This window comes from Protomyctophum bolini (assembly GCF_963924005.1).
Source record: "Protomyctophum bolini genome assembly, chromosome: 17".
Lineage (NCBI taxonomy): Eukaryota > Metazoa > Chordata > Actinopteri > Myctophiformes > Myctophidae > Protomyctophum > Protomyctophum bolini.
Genome location: NC_137878.1, coordinates 26,595,395 through 26,616,118, shown reverse-complemented (window position 1 = coordinate 26,616,118; position 20,724 = coordinate 26,595,395). Strand labels below are relative to the sequence as shown.

General features: G+C 44.5%; 1 protein-coding gene across 1 annotated transcript in view; it reads left to right on the top strand.

Annotated features, from left to right (window-relative positions):
* The first annotated feature begins 280 nt into the window (after positions 1-280).
* The window catches only part of tshz1 (teashirt zinc finger homeobox 1), a 40,359-nt gene continuing 19,915 nt past the window's right edge, over positions 281-20,724 (top strand). The window contains exons 1-2 of the mRNA XM_080788243.1: positions 281-516; positions 753-1,437. Coding sequence (XP_080644369.1) covers positions 1,398-1,437 — 40 coding nt within the window. The 5' untranslated portion in view covers positions 281-516; positions 753-1,397. The remainder of the gene's footprint in view (positions 517-752; positions 1,438-20,724) is intronic.

Sequence of the window (20,724 nt, the reverse complement as noted above, 5' to 3'; positions counted from 1 at the left end):
GGTGTCACATTTCCCATCCGTCCACCCAGGTAGGCTAATACACATGATGTTGTTTGGCTCATCATAATATAAAGAGTGTGTGTGTTCTTCTATAAAAGCCATGAAACAGATTGACAGGTGGGCTCTGACTTGTCAGGGTGACGCTCTAGAGGGGTGGAGTAACGGAGAGGCCGTGTGGTGTGTGTCTGTCTATCAGCTGAAGCTGTCTAGTGTGTCTGAACGCTCCGCTCCGCGACGCGCATCACCAATGTGTTGTGTGCGCCGCCGAACAACACACACTTCCACTGCGGAGAAACGAGCCCCGTCCCTCCGCTCCGCTCTGCTGCCTGGCCGCGCTGCACGGGGAGTGAAACGAGACAAACAGCAATAAACAACAGCGTTTACTAATACTACTACTCTCCACGGAGTATAGCCTATTGTAGGCCTGCGTTGTTCCCGTTCCCTACCATATAGGACGGACTTTCTGTGATTCGTCAACTGTCCATGTGAAGAATCGCCCGGACACTCCGCATATCCGTGAGTATTCTTTTGAGATTATCCTAAACGATATGTGGGGTGTATTTCGGTACAGTGCGTGTGTGTCGGGGGGTGGAGATAGATTAGATAGTGTGAACATATAACGCTATTTAATTGCATGTCTGCAGATCTTTGCTGCTATGGCTAAAAATGACCAATCTCACATTCTCACGTTGATTGATTGACATAGCCTGCTAATGTGTCACTCTTTCTCTTTCCCCTCCTTTTTTTCCTAGACCGGAGAAACGGATAGGCACCTGTGTGTGTGTGTGTGTGTACGGAGCGAGAGATCACAACAGTTCGGACCGATATTCCAGATCGCCGAGGGAGTTGTTACATCGCAGGAATAGTCATTTTTTTGCTACTTTTGACGCCGAAAAATAGACGGCAACACATTCGCTTCGGGGGTGGTATCCTCTCTGGATGGAACCGCTGCGAGGGGCTGGGGGGCTTTTGGCACATGTCCATATTCCTCCCTGCTGCTAGTAGACAGAAATGTGAACGGAGGTTATCGCCGATTGTTTTTTTTCACCCCCCGACAAAACACGCCGCAATGAGTTCATATAATCAACTGTAGTTCACGAACGAAGCAAGCCCCCTGTGTTTTCGAGATCGGACAGATAAACACGATAAAAGATCTCTAGATATAACTTAATCGACGAATAGACTTATTTGCCCTTGTTTCAAAAAAGAAAAATCTTAAAAAAGACGAACGGGGATCTACATTTCCATTTTTAATTTCATCTCCACACAAGGACTAAGGAAAAGACGTTATAGGTTTTCTCTCCTTTTTTGAGTTGGTTTTTCCTCTTCTCTTCGGCTGGCCGTTGTGAATGATCTCTGCATGAAAAGTCAAGCGGAAAGTCTTGCAGCAGTCTACTATGCCGAGGAGAAAGCAGAACGCACCGAGGCGGTCAGAGGGTAAGATATTACACACACACACACACACACACACACACACACACACACACACACACACACACACACACACCTCTAGTAACAGACACTACATTCAGCATACAGGAACAAGTCTACACACACGCATACACACACTCACACTGAACTCTGAGAGTGTACAAATGGACCCTTATGGGACCATTTGGTTACATCTGTGCACTCTCAGAGTTATTATATAACACATTTACAACTATGTGTGTTATTGCGTGTTACAATTGTGTAACAACTTTATGTAAACTGCCTTGCATGCAAGTATGTACATCATGGACACAACTGGACTAGTGGACACACTGTACACTACTGTACATTCACATCCTCTCTATACTATAAACATGGCACCATGGATACTTATAGGTGATGTTAAATAGCCTCTATATAGGCTATCTTTAGCGGGACGGCTGTACATTATTTTCGTTTCTCGTTATCCATCACATTGTGCTGCAATAATTGACGACAACAACATTGTTTCGTTTAGCTACACTACCACCACCACGCTTTATGCTGTGTTTAATTATCCGGGCTGCATCTCATTTTGCAACGCTCCCAAGTTGATCCTCTGATAAGTTGCCAGGATCCAAAAAAAAAAAAAAGAGAAAACAAACAAAGAGAAAAAAAAAAACAGATAAACATATCTTAGTCTCTTATCTCCTTTTACAGGCCAACATGTTTGATGTTTGGTCCCAGGAAGGAAGAAAGAAAAAAAAAACAGCCGCTGATTCTTATTTTTCAGCTTGTGTTCCGCTCGGGGATTGCCATTCTTGATTTGATGCTTGATTGATTGCCTGTCATGCGAAGCCTTTGATCTATTCATTCCTGATAAACATCAGTAAATCATTCGCCACGGAGACGCGCATGCGCTTGACAGCCGGAGTTACTCAAATAGGATAACTTTTTGCCCCTGTCGAGCAGCAAAGAAAAGACAAATTGAAAGAAAAGTTCTTAAAGCGGGATAAATACTTTGTGATTAATACCCGAGGGGGAGGGACGTGGGGGGCGGTGGTGGGCGAAGAGGAGGGCGTCGGGGCGTGACGAGATCAGAGGGAAGCATGCAGGCCTAAGTACTACAATGTAAACTAGGAAGGCTACCTCATTTTGTTAATGCTTCTGAGCTGACTTTTCTGCCCATGATACAAAACAAAGCTTTGTAAAGAACAGAGGAGCTAGTGGTTGTTATTCTCAGGGTCCACTTTGACCCACAAAGCCACAAGACCTGCAAGTGAGTTTAATGACTTCAAAGTTGCGGAAGTGCATGCGTGGTCGGTTATTGGCATTTCATCGTGTCACGTTGAAATGACAAACTGAACACTTTTCAGAACGCCAAACATTTGACCTCATGGGACAATACTTGCCCCCCTGACTTTCTTAAGGGGTCACAAGTCTCTTCCAAATTAGTTAAATTTCTACCATGATTTCAGTCATTTAACAATGGCTTCTTTAACCTATAAGTATTTTACATCTCATCATAATAAAGATGATGAGCAAGCCTATACTTTGACTACAAAGCTGCCTTTAAAAGTTGTTCTGTGAGAGATCCATGTACCGGTGGTATGCCTGAATTTGTTTCAAGTCACCGAGAGATGTGAGTGATTGACAGGCATTTCCAAATGATGGGAGACAGCCTTTGAAGTTCATGCGGTAATGACCAAAGCCGAATAAAACAGCTGTAGAATGTTAATCAGCCACTGGAAAAGTGAGGTTAAGCAGACTTAATCAAGGTTGTTAACGCAAGACTTTGAACTCTGTGGGGTTGTAATTTCTAATTGACATGTGGATTTACTGATGGGTAGAGGGAGAAATAGGTTCTAAGAACAAGCCTCTGAAAAGGTTTAGTGCAGGTTTATACTTCTACCACAAAATGGCAATGAAAAGTATAACAAAACAAAATTATTTTCCTGAGCCCATTCTCTCATAGTCATTCACCGGAGCTCTAAAGTTGCTCCGCTGCCTTCCAACTTTTACATTTTGATTTAATTGTCTGTTTTTGTGATATACACATGCGTCAGTCGTAACGATGGTCAGTACCAACTTGCCAGCCATTTGTCGCCATGCTATTTCCAGTACTTAACATGGTGGCTCTGTGCAAGTAGCCTACAGGAGGTTGTCTGTCTTTCTTGGCGACTTTGTGCCTGACTGTCTGCGGTTCGTTTGTTACTATCCTCTCTGCATGAAATATTGTACACACCTAAGAATGAGGGCTATTTTTACAACGCATTACATGATATTTCCGTAACCTAGATTTGTCACTTTGCAAGTCGCACTAGACTAGAACAAAATGTTGCATTCGCTCCTTGGAGGGAAGGGGGTTTTGAATGGTTCTTTTTCTTATGCCGTTTCAAATGGCCTCTGTTTTCATCAGTCACCATGATGATTTCTGCCCCTGTAATGGAACTGCAGCCTGTCCATTTTATGACCGGTGACGATACATCAGTGTTCTTTCGTTTGGAACCACATTGCTGCATCTGTTAGTTTTTGGCAGTTGAGTTCAATGCAGTGCAATTTGAGCAGCAGTGAGTTTTGCTGCAGTCATTTGTCGTCGTTTGCAGTTTTCTCTCTCTCTCTCTCTCTCGCTCTCTTATCTCCCATGGGCTCTTTTCTCATTGAAGTGCAGTCCTGTGGAGGTATTATGTGCAGTACCTTATGTTCTAATGTCAAATAAATAATGACGAACAGCAAATTAAGATGATAATATAAAAAAAACTCTTAACGTACATTTTCAAACGACAAGAGTAGGCTAAACAAAAACATCAAGCTAAGTAAATCGTCTCAGTCCTCAAACCATTGACTATGCTGTGTTTATATTATAAACCCATGCCCGGAGGGAAGGGGACAAAAAAAAAAGGCATTGATGGTGCTTTTGACCTAACTGACTCATTAAGTTAGGTCAAGTACCACTATTGTTGCCGTTTTATGCTATATTATATTACAGTGTTTCACTATTATTGTAGTGTGTGCAGACAGACCAGTGTACTTTACAGAGAGATATTAATGTATGTGATGATTAGAGAAATCTTATCGATCAGGGTGGGGGTGAGACAACGGTTCAGTTTGTGCCTTGGTATTGAGGTCACGATTTGATTACATTTTTGGTACCGAGAGGGGGGGGGGGGAGAGAAAGGATCACTGTTGCCAAATGTAATTCTACTTCTTTATATGGTGAGACAAACAACAGACCTCTCAGGACTATCTGCTTCCACCGTTGGCTCGGTGAATCCGCAAACATGGTGTCACACACAGCACATAATAACTTGACTTCATCATTCAGCGCTTGCCTTTGGCCGTGAAATATGTCAACGATTGTGTCCTTCTGGATTTATAACATTAACCACATTCAACCTGATGTCCCTATTGCTGAGTACGTCATTATAGGCGAAACATTTTCATTGAATCTGTAAAACATTCTCCAAATTTGTGAAAATAGATCTACAAGCTCACAGCATGCTGTGAATGCGACACGCTGTGAGCTTGTAGATTGTCGGCTGTTTGGCATGCAACACCATCGCACGTCAAAGTGACTTCAGTGGTTAATTCGCCATTTGGCCTATCACATTGTCCATACGTCAGCATCCACTCTCTAGCTAGTTTGGCCAGAGAAGAATAGGCGGAGCAAATGTTGTGTTCAAATGACGCTGTTCTTAGAGACTGCCATCTTCTCCATGCTCATCTGTTGCAACGAGCAGCGATGGCATGAAAGGTGGCCAAGTTCCCCTTATCGTATCTAGCATGATATGTTTGTCTACAGAGTCAGTCTTAAAGAATTTAGGAGTGTTTGATCGTGAGCTGAATTGCACACTGGTGCCGTCAGCCGAGACAGATTGGTGGAGTGCCTTGGGTTCTGAGCAGAGGGAAAGAGTGTAGGTCATGATGGGAGAGAGAGGAAAACTGTGTTTTTCTTGCATTGGGGGAAACGTATAAAGTTCACAGGCTGTCTGGATTCACCCAACTAAAAGCAACCAAAGGCGTTTGTCCAGACTGAAGTAACAATGTGCCTATACAAGCAGCAGAGGAAGCAGTGTGAATGTAGTTTATCTATTGACCGTGGGCTGCCTTTATTTTCTCCAAACCCCCACGAGCCCCCTCCCCACACGCACACGCGCATGCACACACACACACACACACACACACACACACACACACACACACACACACACACACACACACACACACACACACACACACACCAACTTCTATACAAAAACAGTCTCTTAATTATGACTCGAGGAAAGAGAAAAAAAAGTTCAGTTTCCATTCTTCCTGACGGCATCGTTAGCCGTGGTCCCTAATTATCTGGGAAGCTGACGGATCACTGACAGAGCCCCGCCGATTAATGCTGACAAATCCAGCAAAGGTGTCAAGTCTGCAAGCTGCCTTGATGTAATCAACTCTGTGTTAGCCACTTCCCATAAACCCCACTCCCACCACCCCAACACTGCAGCCGTTCCTTCCCAGTATGAACTGAATTGCGGTGAACACACTCGCTGGGCACAGCGTGACAAATGCACCGCAACTGCACGACTAAAGGGCTTGATTATATACTTCATTGCACAAGCCGGTTGGTCGTTGAGCACCAAAAACGAGCTCACGACCGGCAGCAACGCAATGTGAGCTTGTACATCTGCTCTTTTTGGGGGCGAGACACCGGAGCACGACTAAGTATAAATCCGCCGTTGCTCTTCACGGACGGACACACACACCATTGGACACTGCAGAGAGGTCATCTAAGGCAAGTGGTCCTCTGTGAAAACCCCTTTTCCTATTTCTCGAAATCAACGGCTCTAATCAGTAAAGCGTAGGTACAAACGAGGCCGGAGCGTGAATGCAGGTTGTGTCTGCATTAATGCGTCGCTGAGCAGGGTAGAGACTGCGCATGTGAGAGCTTTGCTGCCGTGTTTGCTTTCATTGCGTTTTCATGTCTGCTGTGTGTGTGTGTGTGTGTGTGTGTGTGTCCAATGAGGCAGTGCATGTAAAGTGTCATTAACAGGTGACATTGACTGAAGAAGTCAATAGATATTTATTATCTCACCACAATACACCACTAGATTCATTTACATCTGGATTCAGAGCAAGTGGGACTTATAACACACACACATACACACTCAATCACACATACTGTACACAGTACAGTGTGTGCATGGAGGCACTACCCTCCCTGTTAATTTACTTAAAGATGATACAATGATGCTCTCTCTCTCATGCACACACACACACACACACACACACACACACACACACACACACACACACACACACACACACACACACACATCCCAGCATACTGTACACTGTGCACCCTCTGTCCTCATCTTCATGGAGGTTAAATGACAAATGAAGATCGATGACTGCGCTCTTGTATGAGAGAGAGGGTCGTATTGGAAATATGCTGGAATTAGACTCACAGGCGTAAGCATCACACCACTAAGGAATAACTACCCCTGAACTTAACAAGGGTTTAGGATAGCAGATTCTCCTTTACATAAAGTACACGACAGAGAACAGAGAGGCACGTTTGTTGGGGGTGCTTGACTCCAAGGTGTACACGTTCGTAGTTAAATTAACTCTCATAGGAAATGTGAAAGTGCGTGCATGTGCATGCTTGCGTGCATGTGTGTGTGTGTGTGTGTGTGTGTGTTGTGATTGCTTTTCTGTGTGTCTATTCATTCACCAGTCTCAAAACTAGACTGAGCCGCAACACAAGGCAAGCCACAATGCTCTACAGGGGCCGTGTGTAACAAGGAAAGAATCTATGACCTTGACATAGAAGGACTTAGACAGTGGTAAGCAGTCATGTTTTCTACTGCGTCTATCAAAGGATTTACTACTTAGTGAAATGTACCAGAGCCATAGATGCACTGGGGAGCAGAGCAGCAGAGAAAGGCCAGTTTTGCCAGGGAAACAACAACACCACAACATCAATTCAAAAACCACAAAATTCCATTCAGCAAAAACCGTGATGTGTTGATTTATCCCAAGTCTCTTGAGACACGCTGTTGGCTCACACAACTTTTAAAAGGCTTCCGCCTGTCCGTCTTCTGTACATCAGAAGCGCCCAAAAAATGCATAGAAAATATCCCGCCATCACCACCGCAAGTCGCATAAGTCCAAGTCCAAATATGATTTCCATTTGACGGAAATCACATTAGTTGAAGCCTATATCTAGCTCGCTGGTTAGAAGAATTGGAAATTCAAAAAATATTCTTTTTTTTGGCGGATGGCGGCTTCCTGTCACAACATTTGTGAGGCGGAGTTACAGACTGTCTGTAGATTGTGGAAGAGTTGTCTGACTTGAGAGACTAATTTCACCCTGAAAGTGTAAAAAAAAAAAAGTATCATTTTCTTACGTTGCACTGATATAGTACTAACACCTTTTCCCCTGAATAGTGGAGAATGCATCTACTATATGACAAAGCATTCAGTACATGTAGGCATGCATACGTACAGTAGCTGCCTGAGTGTGTGTATACTGTAGTGTAGTAGTGCACAGTAAAGTACCTCAGGGCTCTATAGTAGTGACTTTTCAGTTTTTCACTCTATACTAAATATCTAGTAGTCTGGACTAGTGAGCTTGTATATTTCCCCAGAATACAGACGCTTGGGTTTAAGCGGTTTGTACAATAGGCCTACATTCAGAGTTTAATGACCACTGAGGATGTTGCCGTGTCTGTTCACAGATGGATTCATTCCACAGTGCTCTTTTATATTTGAACGTGAAAGAGTGAATGTGAACGGTATAGGTATAGCGTATTGCAGTCCTCAGATCATTGGAACGGTAGAGTATATAAATGCTGTAGTTGCAGGGTCACCTATGCACGATCAAAGACAACGCTCGGCTCTTTGCCCGCAGTCATTCGAGAAGGCCGCGGCAAACCATCGTAGGTAGGTAATTGGACATTCAAAATGGGCCAGCTGCATTTGCTCCACACACGCACGCAGGCATGCACGTATGCAAACGCTCACGGACTCTCATAGCTCTGTGCAGTTGTCATTTGTATTCCCCCTACAAATCAGTTTGAGGAAAGAGGACGAAACGGGGGAAGAATGAGAGAAAGAATCGGTGGAGTCACAATGTAGAGACAAGGAGACTGGAGGTCCACAGTACAGTACACGCAGAGGTCAGTGCGTTCTCAGGGGAGAGACCCTGTCTCCGTTGCATTCATCCCAGTCACAGCGGTGTCTGTGTATGTGTGAGTGTGTACAGTATGCGTGCATGATGCTTTCACTTGTGTTTTGAGAGTGACATGTCTGTTTTCTGTTTCTGTTTTTTCCTTCTTGACTACAGCAAGCAACCCCATTGTGTGTGTGTCTGTGTGTGTGTGTGTGTGTGTGTGTGTGTGTGTGTGACCCCGTGTGTCATTACATTGTATGTTAGTGTGTGTGTTTGTACTGTATGTTTTCGCTTTATTTCTTGGCCAGAGTTTGTGTGCCGTGCCCCGTCGAATCCAAAGCAACGAGGGTGTTCCCAGCCACTAATTTCAGTGTAACATGACATCAAAATGCTTGTGCGTGTCTGTGTGTGTGTGTGTGCGTGTTGCTGCGCGCATGCATGCTCGAGCTCCAGCTCACATATGCCCATTATCGGGCTGAGGCCTGTGTGTGTGTTGACTGATGTATGCCAGACGCATGCTGTTATTGGAGAGAGTGAGTAAGGCTCCGGCTGAATGTGACCAGAGAGTCGAGGGGACTCGTCTCTCGAGCACTCAGTCTTGGCTCCAGCCTCCTGCGTAGCGTTTGAGCGATCTTAGAGAAAGTACAGTTATGTGACATTTCTATACATCATATGTCGGGGGGGAAACTGGCAATCGAGACAGTATTGTCTTTCATAATAAGTAACCCTGGTGATCAAACCGAGGACAGGATATGGATACAATGGTCTGGTTTGATTTACTGTCGCCCCCCTTAGGGATCCATGTTATAATGTTCTCCCCTTCACCGCTGCACGGAATCAGCAGGTTGAGAGATGTGCTTATTCCCACCGCTATATGTTTCACCAAACTACTGCTGGCGCTGATTGTGACTGATTCACATGCATTTACTAATATATTCACTCTCCTTCGTTCACATTCCCCTCGTTTACCCACTATGTTGATGTGTTGCTATGTGTACAACATGGTGCTTTTCATTACTGCCAGCTGTAAAGCAAATGGGCCTCTATAGGCAGATTGGTTCTTTTGCTGTATAGAATCAATGTGTTGATCATTTCAACTCCCAATATGGGCTTTTCTTTGTGTTATATACTATTAATTCAGCCAAATTCCCGCCTGGCTTCTGGAGTTTTATTTTTCTATAAGACAAATACTCAATTGTGCAAATACATTGCCTCTCAATTGATTCAAAGTTCACTCCCCAAACGACCCCAATGCAAAGCACATGCTCATTTTTGCCCTGCTACACTACAGCTCAGACTACCTCTAAACGTTGTGCTGAGCTGTCACATACAGTAAGTGTTCATTCGGTTATTTCAAACATACAAAAGGTTGTCTTTGACCAAGTGAAATAAACACCGGCGCAATCAATAACGAAGGGATTGTGTTGCCGACCGTAGTGGTTGCCGCAACAACATGGGCCTCCATGTTGTCTTTGTTTTGCTATCCTAACACAGTGTTTGGATCTTTGGATCGGATCAGGACCCTTCAGAGGGGTGCGAGCGAGCGAGCTAGAGGAAAGGAGAGAAGCAGTTAGGGAGGGGGAAGAGAGGGACCCCATGAAAGAAAAAAGGTATTAAAAGTGACAGACGAATAGGACCTGGGTAGAAATTCTCCCGCGGCAGCTGTGACTGCTGCCATTGCTCTTGACAGGTGTCAATTAAGAATTACTGCCGAGGCCCCCCTAGTCATTTTTTTCCAGCCCAGCTGTCTGTCTGCATGCCTTTGTGAGAAATAACACTTTACCCTTGTCATTGTGTTAGCGCTTAGCCGCGGTCGCCCTAGAAAATGAGTGCATAGCGGGCACGCTAATCGATAACTAGTGTATTAGCAATTATTCTGCCCATTGATTTACGGTGGGGCGCCAACTCCCACTGTGTTGTCATTAGCCGTTGATTATATATGGCTGTGCTAGGCTACGGACACAAATGTACACATAGTCCAGTACACACACTTTCATGTCTGTGTTGCCAGGTAGATTAATTTGCTCCTTCTATAGATACAGTACGTGTGCTCACGAACCTGTGCATGCACAGAAACCTTCAGCAGGTCACCTCCATATTAGCAAACTGTTGAGGATGGAGTTTTTAAACAAGGCACTTTTAGTATTTCCAATACTTTTACTTCTACTCCATCTACATCTCGGATCCAAACATCGCACTTTTACGCCACTACATTTATTTGAACACTTTAGAACTAGTTAATTTGCAGATTTTGATTAGTTTTTACAAAACATGCATTGACCACTTCATTTCGGCCATTTGAAAATAGCCAATCTACAAGCCCCGCAATGCATTGTGGGCTTGTAGATTGGCTATTTTCAAAAGATTTTTTATACATTTGCAAACTTGAATAATGACTACTTTTCCTTTTGGTTCTTTAAGTACATTTTGATGCCAATACTTTTGTAATTTCTATATTGCAGTATTGATACTTTTACTTTGAGTACCGTAAAACCTCTTTTAGAAACCCGGTCTCAACTGTATTTGATACCGGGCCTACATTTCAAACGGATCATAATGAATAAAACCTAATTTTGTGTCAGAATGTGTCAGATTGAACCCAGTATGCTTAAACGTGCATGCACGTTTGTTAAAAAAAGGCAGATCTACAAGCTCACAACACATTGTGTCAAACAGCTTGCCTCCATTACTCACTAGGCTGTAGGGTAGATTTCATTTCATTTGCTTTGTTTTGTATCATTTTCCTTGACAATGGTTTGGTGTTTACTCTATCCTCTCCCTACTCCAGCTGTAGACTGCTGCTCTCAGTCATTCGTTTTATTGTCCGTAGCCATGAAAAGTCCTCCGCAGATTTCTCATCCCCAAATGCTCCGCTCCATAACTTGCGTCTCCGTTGGGTTTAGGAGCCATTCTTGCTCTCTAGTGTTGCATGTAGTTTGTTGTCGTGTTGTCGTGTGCGCCGGCATAAAGTCAGGTAGTTTGTTGTGGTGTTGTCGTGCTCGCCGGCATAAAGTCATGTAGTTTGTTGTTGTGCGCGCTGGCATAAAGTCATGTAATTTGTTGTCGTGCGCGCCGGCATAAAGTCATGTAGTTTGTTGTTGTGCGCGCCGGCATAAAGTCATGTAGTTTGTTGTCGTGTTGTCGTGTGCGCCGGCATAAAGTCAGGTAGTTTGTTGTGGTGTTGTCGTGCTCGCCGGCATAAAGTCATGTAGTTTGTTGTTGTGCGCGCCGGCATAAAGTCATGTAATTTGTTGTCGTGCGCGCCGGCATAAAGTCATGTAGTTTGTTGTTGTGCGCGCCTGCATAAAGTCATGTAGTTTGTTGTTGTGCGCGCCGGCATAAAGTCATGTAGTTTGTTGTCGTGCGCGCCGGCATAAAGTCATGTAGTTTGTTGTCGTGCTCGCCTGCATAAAGTCATGTAGTTTGTTGTCGTGCTCGCCTGCATAAAGTCATGTAGTTTGTTGTCGTGCGCGCCAGCATAAAGTCATGTAGTTTGTTGTTGTGCGCGCCTGCATAAAGTCATGTAGTTTGTTGTTGTGCGCGCCTGCATAAAGTCATGTAGTTTGTTGTTGTGCGCGCCTGCATAAAGTCATGTAGTTTGTTGTTGTGCGCGCCTGCATAAAGTCATGTAGTTTGTTGTCGTGCGCGCCTGCATAAAGTCATGTAGTTTGTTGTTGTGCGCGCCTGCATAAAGTCATGTAGTTTGTTGTCGTGTGCGCCGGCATAAAGTCATGTAGTTTGTTGTTGTGCGCGCCTGCATAAAGTCATGTAGTTTGTTGTCGTGCGCGCCTGCATAAAGTCATGTAGTTTGTTGTCGTGTGCGCCTGCATAAAGTCATGTAGTTTGTTGTCGTGTGCACCGGCATAAAGTTATGTAGTTTGTTGTCGTGCGCGCCTGCATAAAGTCATGTAGTTTGTTGTCGTGCGCGCCTGCATAAAGTCAGGCTACTGACAGTCTGTCATCATGACAGGCAGGGGCACTGGGGCAGCGACGCCCAACTTAGAAAGAAAATAAATTAATAGAGACACAGCTTTTAATTGAAGGAGGATAGTATTGGAGGAAATACGGTACTTTCTCCACCACTGAGTTTGAGGATGATAATAACACAATGTTTATCCACAAATGGGTTAGTATAAATTCAATCTGGGAACCCATCTGCAAAACTAGCATAAGTTGTAGAAAAGCAGCAGAACCAGTACAGCACAGTAATGTGATTCTCAAAAGGACCCGGCCGGGCCCCAGTTGGATATGCATTAGGCCCCGGATCTCTGGGACAAACTACATTGTAATATAATACTCTTTAACTTTGAGAATGTACAAATGAAACCAAACGGACCCTTCCATTTGTACAGTCTCAGATATGCAGACCCCTGGATCCGACGCCGAGTAGTACCAGTGTTCTAATGCACTAAAAAGGTAGGCCTAATGAATTTAGGACAACCTATAACAACAACAACACAAACACTGGCTTTTATTGTATTTCATCTTGCCATTTCATTAGCAGACTCTCTGCCGCTCTCTGCAGTCAACATGGCTGTCCAGATAAAGTGGGAGAGGGATGTATAATGTGTGTTTGCTGGTTAGATGTGGCTGTCATTAATCAATCCTGCACATTGTCAGCGGAATATTCGCGGGGACACACCTGGACCCGCCGCAGACACGCCGACAGTTTCAGTTCACAGTGCTTGGGAATATCAGTGCTGCTGATGGGAGTTTTTTTTTGATCGCACCTGCATGCAACTTGCAGAAAAACACTGCGCCGCGTAGTTATCGGCCAAGTGTGGCAGTTTACCACTCTCTAAAAGGGGCTGTTCTGGGGGAAAAACGCTCTATGTAGTGTGTGATAAATGATCTTTTTGCATTGTTAGAGTTCCTCTTCCTTTGTTTCTGGAGTATAGATAGCTTGCAGCTAAAATTGCCCGTCTGGTTAACTAAGTAACACAAGTTTGGGAAAACTTAACCCATTTCAAAAATAGCAGATTTACAAGCTTGTAGAGCTTGTAGATCTGCTATTTTTCAATAACTAAAATATAACATAATGCTTAAAACACCAAAAGGGGTTCCGGAAATAATCTTATCTACTGAAACTATCTAGCGAAAGTCTCCACTATAACTGATGGCGCGCGATTGAAAAGCAATGAATACCTTCATTTTTTTTTACATTTTTCTGTAGATAAGGCATCTGGGAACGGATACAGTTAACCGATGACACTTTGTCCTTGAGACTGGACAGTGGGGGCAGGTCACGTTGCGGTCTGGTGGACTGCCACCACCATCTCTCATTCTCATGTCTCCTCTCCCTGCATCTCCTTATCTCAGTCTACAGTACGTTCTCTCTCTCTCTCTTCCTCTGTCTGTCTTTCTGTCCCTCTTGTTGTTTTTGTATCTTTACCCCAAACCCACCCCACGTCCTTTCTGCGAGCATTTTTCCCATCTTCCTATAATGTCATCAATCTCGACCATACTGACTTAGATTTCCTGCTTCCCTGCTCAAGATTTTCTCTCATCTTTTACCATCTCCTTTTTTCCCCCCAGCTATCGCTCTTTCTCTGGCTGCTTAAGAGTCAGTGAGTCAGTTATGAGAACATCAATTGAAAAGCTAAATGAGAGGGTCTTTTAGACTTATTGGCTTTGCTCCCATATTTTCAAGGACTCTTTTTCCAATAGCCTGCTGCATTTTGCAAGTATACTGTGTTGTCACACTCTGGTTGTCTCACAAACTCCACAAAGCAATTAAACGATTTCCCATTTTACAGCTGTCACATCTTTTAGTTTATTTTTTTATTTCTTGTGAGCCCCCTTTTCATTGCCGCAATTATGCAGAAGGGGAAAAAAGCACCACTCTGGTAGCGAATCAAAAGAAACATTTTATTGGTGTGACTCACTCACGGAGTCGTGATAGCATTAACTAGTATATACAGTGTTTCCCTGGAAAGCAAATGTCGTGGCCGGCACGACCTGGCTGGGGTTAAGCCTGCACGGTTCAGTAGCTGCCAACCGCGTTGCCGTACCACTTGATAGGCATTTGAAAGGGGATACAGTGCCACAGGGTCTGTTTCAAAAAATGATCATCCACCGCCACATGCTCTTCTGAAATACCTCCCAAATCTTTCCCTCTGAGCCCCCATGTCGTCGCAGACAGTAGCAGTGACAGGGGGGGGGGGGGGGGGTGTGATCGGCTGTCTCAGACAAAAACAGTGTGTGGGGGGGGGGGGGGATTGGGCAGACCCCCATGTCCTACTGCCACTGTCTGATTCCTGCTTAACTTTAACTTTAGTCTGCCACACACCAGCCAACCAGTCTGACTTGTCTGCCTAATGATTGACTGAGAGGGTGTCTGTCTGTCTGTCTGTCTGTCTGTCTGTCTGTCTATTTGACAGTCGAGACAGATGTTGGTCTGTCTGTCTCTCTGTCTCTCTGGCCCATCTGCCTTCAGTCTGTCACCATGGTAAAGGCACTGTAAACAGCGGGGATGCCAAGGGCTTTTGTATCTCCCACGATAAGCTAATTAATGTCTAAACCTGCCTGTCAATCTGTCTCTGGTGTTTTGTTCCATATTGGAACATGTTTGAACCTTTGAGTTAAAAGTTTTATTACATAAAGGGCTGTTCACACCAAGCCCCGATAACTATAACTACATAGTTCACCATTGATTGTCTTTGTTAGAGTCGTGGTGCGAGTTAACTATATCTTTATCGTTATTTTTATAGTGCTTTTGTGATAACACGCTAGTTGAAGAGTAAGCATTCGGTTAGCATCAGTGTTTCACATACAACCGGTCCTGCTATAATCACTTAGCCATTTACTGCAAACGTACACACTTGGACCCCAGCGTCCCTATTCTGGGCATGTCTTAACCCATTCTGACCTGAGATCAGATTCATACGAGGTTTCCACGGGACACACACTGGTCTGATTAACCCATTCTGACCTGAGATCAGATTCTAAAAATGTCAGTCGTTCTTCGAATTTTTCAAAAATAGCAGACCTACAAGCTCGTATCGCGCCACTCGGTGGCGCGATATGAGCTTGTAGATCTGCTATTTTCAATAGCTATAAGCATAACATGATGCTAACACCAAAATGGGTGCCCGGTCAGAATGGGTTAATAGGTGAGCATTTGGTCTAAACAGCACATCTAAAAGTTCACAGCCTGTCGGGTTGCGACAAGACATCAGTCATTTTTTGAGAAGAGATTTGGTGGGAGAGGTCCTAGTATTGAACCGTGGGGGACTCCAGTCAATGAAGTACTGTATATGGCTACGCTAGACACAGTGTTCAGACTGTATATGGCTACGCGGCTAGACCCAGTGTTCAGACTGGCAGCCCAAATCACATTTGTGACCTAACCATTTCGGGGTTGCATTGTTTCTGAACAGCAAAACACTGCATGGAAACTGAGCCTTGTTCAGACTGCATAAAAGTCTGACTCCAATCTGGTTCCAAAATCTGAATTAGGCTGGATTTGGGCAGAGTAATATAGTAAGAGAGTGGCGACACTAGCGTTGACTCCCATTGTAACAATGGAATGCGGAAGTGCTCATTGTATCTCAATGGGATAGTTCCAGCCATAGGAGCAATGTTTGGAACTATAGCCCATAGGCACCCGCTTTGCGGCGAGATCAAAGCGTGTCACTTACTCTCCTACTCTCCACTCTGGATTTGGGTTGCCACTGAGCGGTTAAATAACAACGCAGATAATTTGACGTGTAGAAGAGTAGACTGAGTCATCATCCATGTGACGGTTTGACAGCGGACATCCATCCAGCACACAAACATACTGGCGGACACATGCAGTGTGCTCGCTGTACAAGCATACAGTAGTCAGTAGTGATAGTAGACGAGTACAGTACAAGTTTGTTGCATCACCAGCTGATGTTGCAAATAGCTGAACACAGGTGACAAACCTGCCTCTCTCGACTATCACGTCTCTGCCCACAATTATTTATAGTGTCCTGAAATAGAATCGTAAGACATCCAAAGGGCCTGCTGAGCATTTGTGCTAAATGGCAAGAATTCTGCACAGGTTGTAAATCATTTCTTTGTCTTATGGGTCCTTTTTTTGTACACTCCCATAGTTAAATGAACGCTCTAGATTCTGCTATGTGGTTTTAGTATTGTGTCTTTCAGAGTATGATGGCTCCATAGCACAAGGTCTCTCTCTCTCTCTCTCTCTCTCTCTCTATTATGCATGGAGGAGCAGGGCAGAATGTCTGCATGACCAGGGACACAGAGCATGACAGGAGTGAGTGAGGCATTAGCGCGCGTGTGTGTGTGTGTGTGTGTGTGTGAGAGAGAGGGGGGGGGGGGGGGGGGGGAATAAAATAAGCTATGGAAGAAGGAGCATGAAAGACAAAAAAACAAAAGAGGGGTGAGCACAGGGGAGTGTGAGGGAGGTGGAGAGATGCAGGAAGAGCAAAGCAGTGAAAAAGAAATAACCGAAGGGGCTCGGGACGGAAATAAGGGAGAATAAAAGGAAACGAGAATGAAAGGTATGGAGGTGGTGGAAAAAGGAGACGAGGCATAGAGAGAGAGGAGAGAGAGGAGGGAGGAGGGGGGGGGGGTGTCATCCATGGCTGCCACTCATCACTCACAGCTTAATGACGCCAATGTTTTTTTCTTCTCCTGCCTTTTATTTTTTTCTCCTTTCTTTCTGTGTGGGAGGGGGAGGTGCAGCTCGGCCAGCGCCCAATCAAACGGGGTCATTGAGAGTTCACCACCTCCAGGTGGGGTTTCCCTTTACTAGAACTGATAACCTGCTGTCTGCGTGCGACTGCGTGCGTCTGCGCATATCCGCTTTACCAAACTTGTGAAGACCAGTTGGAGACAAAAACGCCTAGTCTATAGTCAGAGCTTTTTGTAAAGTAAGCAACATTTTTTGCAACGCTGTCATGTACATTTACACTAGAAAATCTATTAAAAAGGTTTATTCTGCAACACAATTTATTTTATACAAGTAGAGAGGTCCCTGCTTCATCTCTCTCTCTCTCTCCGCTAAGGGGTCCTTATCCTAAAAACACATTGTAGACCCCCTTTGTAGGTATTTGAGAGAGAGGGAGAGAGAGCGAGAGCACATTTTGTTTGTTTGGATGCCAAAATAAAAGGCTTGAGAGAAGAATAAAACATTGTGATGTGAGGCTTTGAAGGACGACGGCTCTTTTAAACATGTCGGGGGGGGGGGGGGGGGGGGGGGATTTGTGTGTCTTACCTGTCAGCCTTTCAATTGGAGAGAGGAAACGGTGTTTATCAGAAATCACGCCATCGAGGAGGACGACCCCAGGACGTGTGTGTGTGTGTGTGTGCGTGTGTGCGTGCGATCTCGTGTGTGTTTGTGTACACGTGCTCCTCAATGTGTTTGTGTACCTGTATCTTTTGTGCCCGTTTGTCTGCAACAAAAAACATGCTATTTTGCCTGTCCTTCTGGGATTGGCCTGATTCCTATTCCAGCTTTAAAGAGTTTTGATTTTTGTGTTTGAGTGCGCTCGTGTGTGCACGTGTGTGTGCGCCCGTGTGTGTGTGTGTGTGTGTGTGTTGGGATCAGCCCGTCCTCTCATTCATCGCCTGTTTCTGGGAAGCGTCAGCCATTTAAAACCCAAACGGCTCGCTTTTTTCTACACTCTTCAACTCCTTGCACCAAATTTGGGGAACAGCTGGGGAGGCCGCGGCGATGATTTGTCTCCCTCTGCCCGTCTGCCTGACAGGTTGAGAGCACACATGCACGCGCACACACAGACACGCGCGCGCACACACACACACACACACACACACACACACACACACACACACACACACACACACGTGTGTACACATTCTACGCACACACTCACTCAGGCATGCACACACAGTGACAGTACAGTATGCACTCAGTTACACACACACACACACACACACACACACACCTCCATGTGCACACTCACTCATGCATAAACATGTACACATGCACACAGCATGCACATGCTCACTCAGGCGCACACACACACACACACACACACACACACACAGACACACATACACTTACTGACAGACACGCGCAATTCCACATTGACTCCAGAACACACACACACACACACACACACACACACGTACAGACTCTCACACAGAGACCCATATAAGAGGCCATGTTCTCGGGGGCGCTGCCAAAACGCTCTGATTTCCTTTAGCCTGGGCGGCCATACATCAGCTTGGGGCCTCCCAGCCCGGATGGCAGGGGCTGACAGAATGACATGTGTCATTTATCAAACGAGGGGCGCCAGGCCTGGGGAAGAGAGCAGACCGCCGCGTGACAAAGCCCCCGAGAGCGCTCTCCTCTCCTCTCCCCCGCTCCGCAGCCAGGAGTGTGTCATGTGATAGACACTATACTATAGACAAAACCTAGAAGGAAATATCTGACCGAGACTTTTACTCCACGTGTACAGAATAGATGCCGGAATCGCTTGTTTTCGCCCCAAAAAAGTGTGAAATGAACACAACTTAAAGCCGGTGTGGATGACTTATGCAGTGGTGGAAAGTGCACTTACTTAAGAACTGTACTTAAGTACAATTTTGAAGTATTTGCTTGAGTATATCCATTATCCAATACTTTTGCTCCGCTACAAATATTGTACTTTTATTCCACTACATTTATTTGAAAACTTTAGTTTTCTTTTACTTTGTAAATTTGGATTATTATTACAAAACATAATTTACCCACTTTAGCCCTATATATATACTAGAATTTCGTGCGCGCTACGCGCGCACTCATCCCAGAGCGACTTTGCCACGCACTATGGGAAGAAATAAATGGCGGGAGTTGACTCCACATGTAGTAACGAATGGGTTATTGGAAATGTACCATTGTTTTGTCCTACCATTGTTTTGTCCTGAATATTTCCACAGCCTAAGTACTAAAGGATTGTGACTGTGGGACAGACATACAGTCTGACATACAATAGGCTACACGTGTGCACAGTGAATAAACAATGACCTATATGCCCAGAGTTCTTAAATTAACATAGTTGGATTTTAACAGAAAGACAATGCCATAAATCAGTCAAAGTAAGTGACAGACTCAACAGTAGCACACAGCATGCAAGGCAGCGATGCATGCATGCAAACATGTTTGTCCAGCTGAGATTTAGTGTCTCCATCTCTCTGTGGAAGAGGTTGCACATGACCTGTACGGCCACACTGAGGCGCTCCAACACAAACACAGACACAAAACAACACCACGCTGTTTGTCCAGTTGACCCAAATCAACACCAATACCTAGCCTGTTTGTCCAAAACACAGTATCTGCTGGCCACGTGTCTACTTCGCCACAACCTAATGTTAGTAACAAATGTAGGGGAGAGCCGCCAAGGTTGTAACGCTTCACGGTTGTAACATGGACGTTATATCTTGATTGGTCAACGCCACCATGACGCCATCGCGTCAGTATGTGTACAGCAACGTACTCTACGTGGCCAGGAGTTTGAAGTTTGAAGTGTTTACCTTCAAAATGCGTCTAATTTTACACCTGGAGTATATGTGTGGTACAATTTTTGTCTTTGGTGTTGGTGAATAAAAATCCACATGGATGTGTTCATGCTTATGTTCTTCATTAGTTTGCATCGTGTTTAGACGGAATTCACGTTCATTCTGGTCTGTAAGCAACTGCAAAGAAAACTTGCAAAAGCGGGTCATTTGTAACATGTGTTACAAATGGTCCGCTTCCATTCAATGCCATTATATGTAATATTTACATATTTGACATATTGGCCAATATTATATGTTCTGAAATGGTATTGTATCGTGTAGTGTATTCTGAAATTAGTTTAGGGTTGTATAACGTTGTACAACTCAATCAATCAAACGTTTGTTTAATCAATGTATTGCCCCATTGAAAAAAAAGAAATGGCCAAACTGGTACTGGTACACCCGATACTATTTAATATTTCCCTTATGTTTGATACATTTTCTTATCACATCCATGGTATAAAAACAATGCTAAGGAGTTGCTTCAATGAAATGTAATTGCTTTAAGCTGAGAACGATATGTTTAATGGTGTTTTTTAGCGTTGTTACATTTATCATGCATGCCGTTACAATTGATCCGATATGCGCAGCAAATGTAACACTGAAACAGCGTCCACGTTCGGTTGAATAACTCCCGACCTGTTTTATCAAAAAAATAA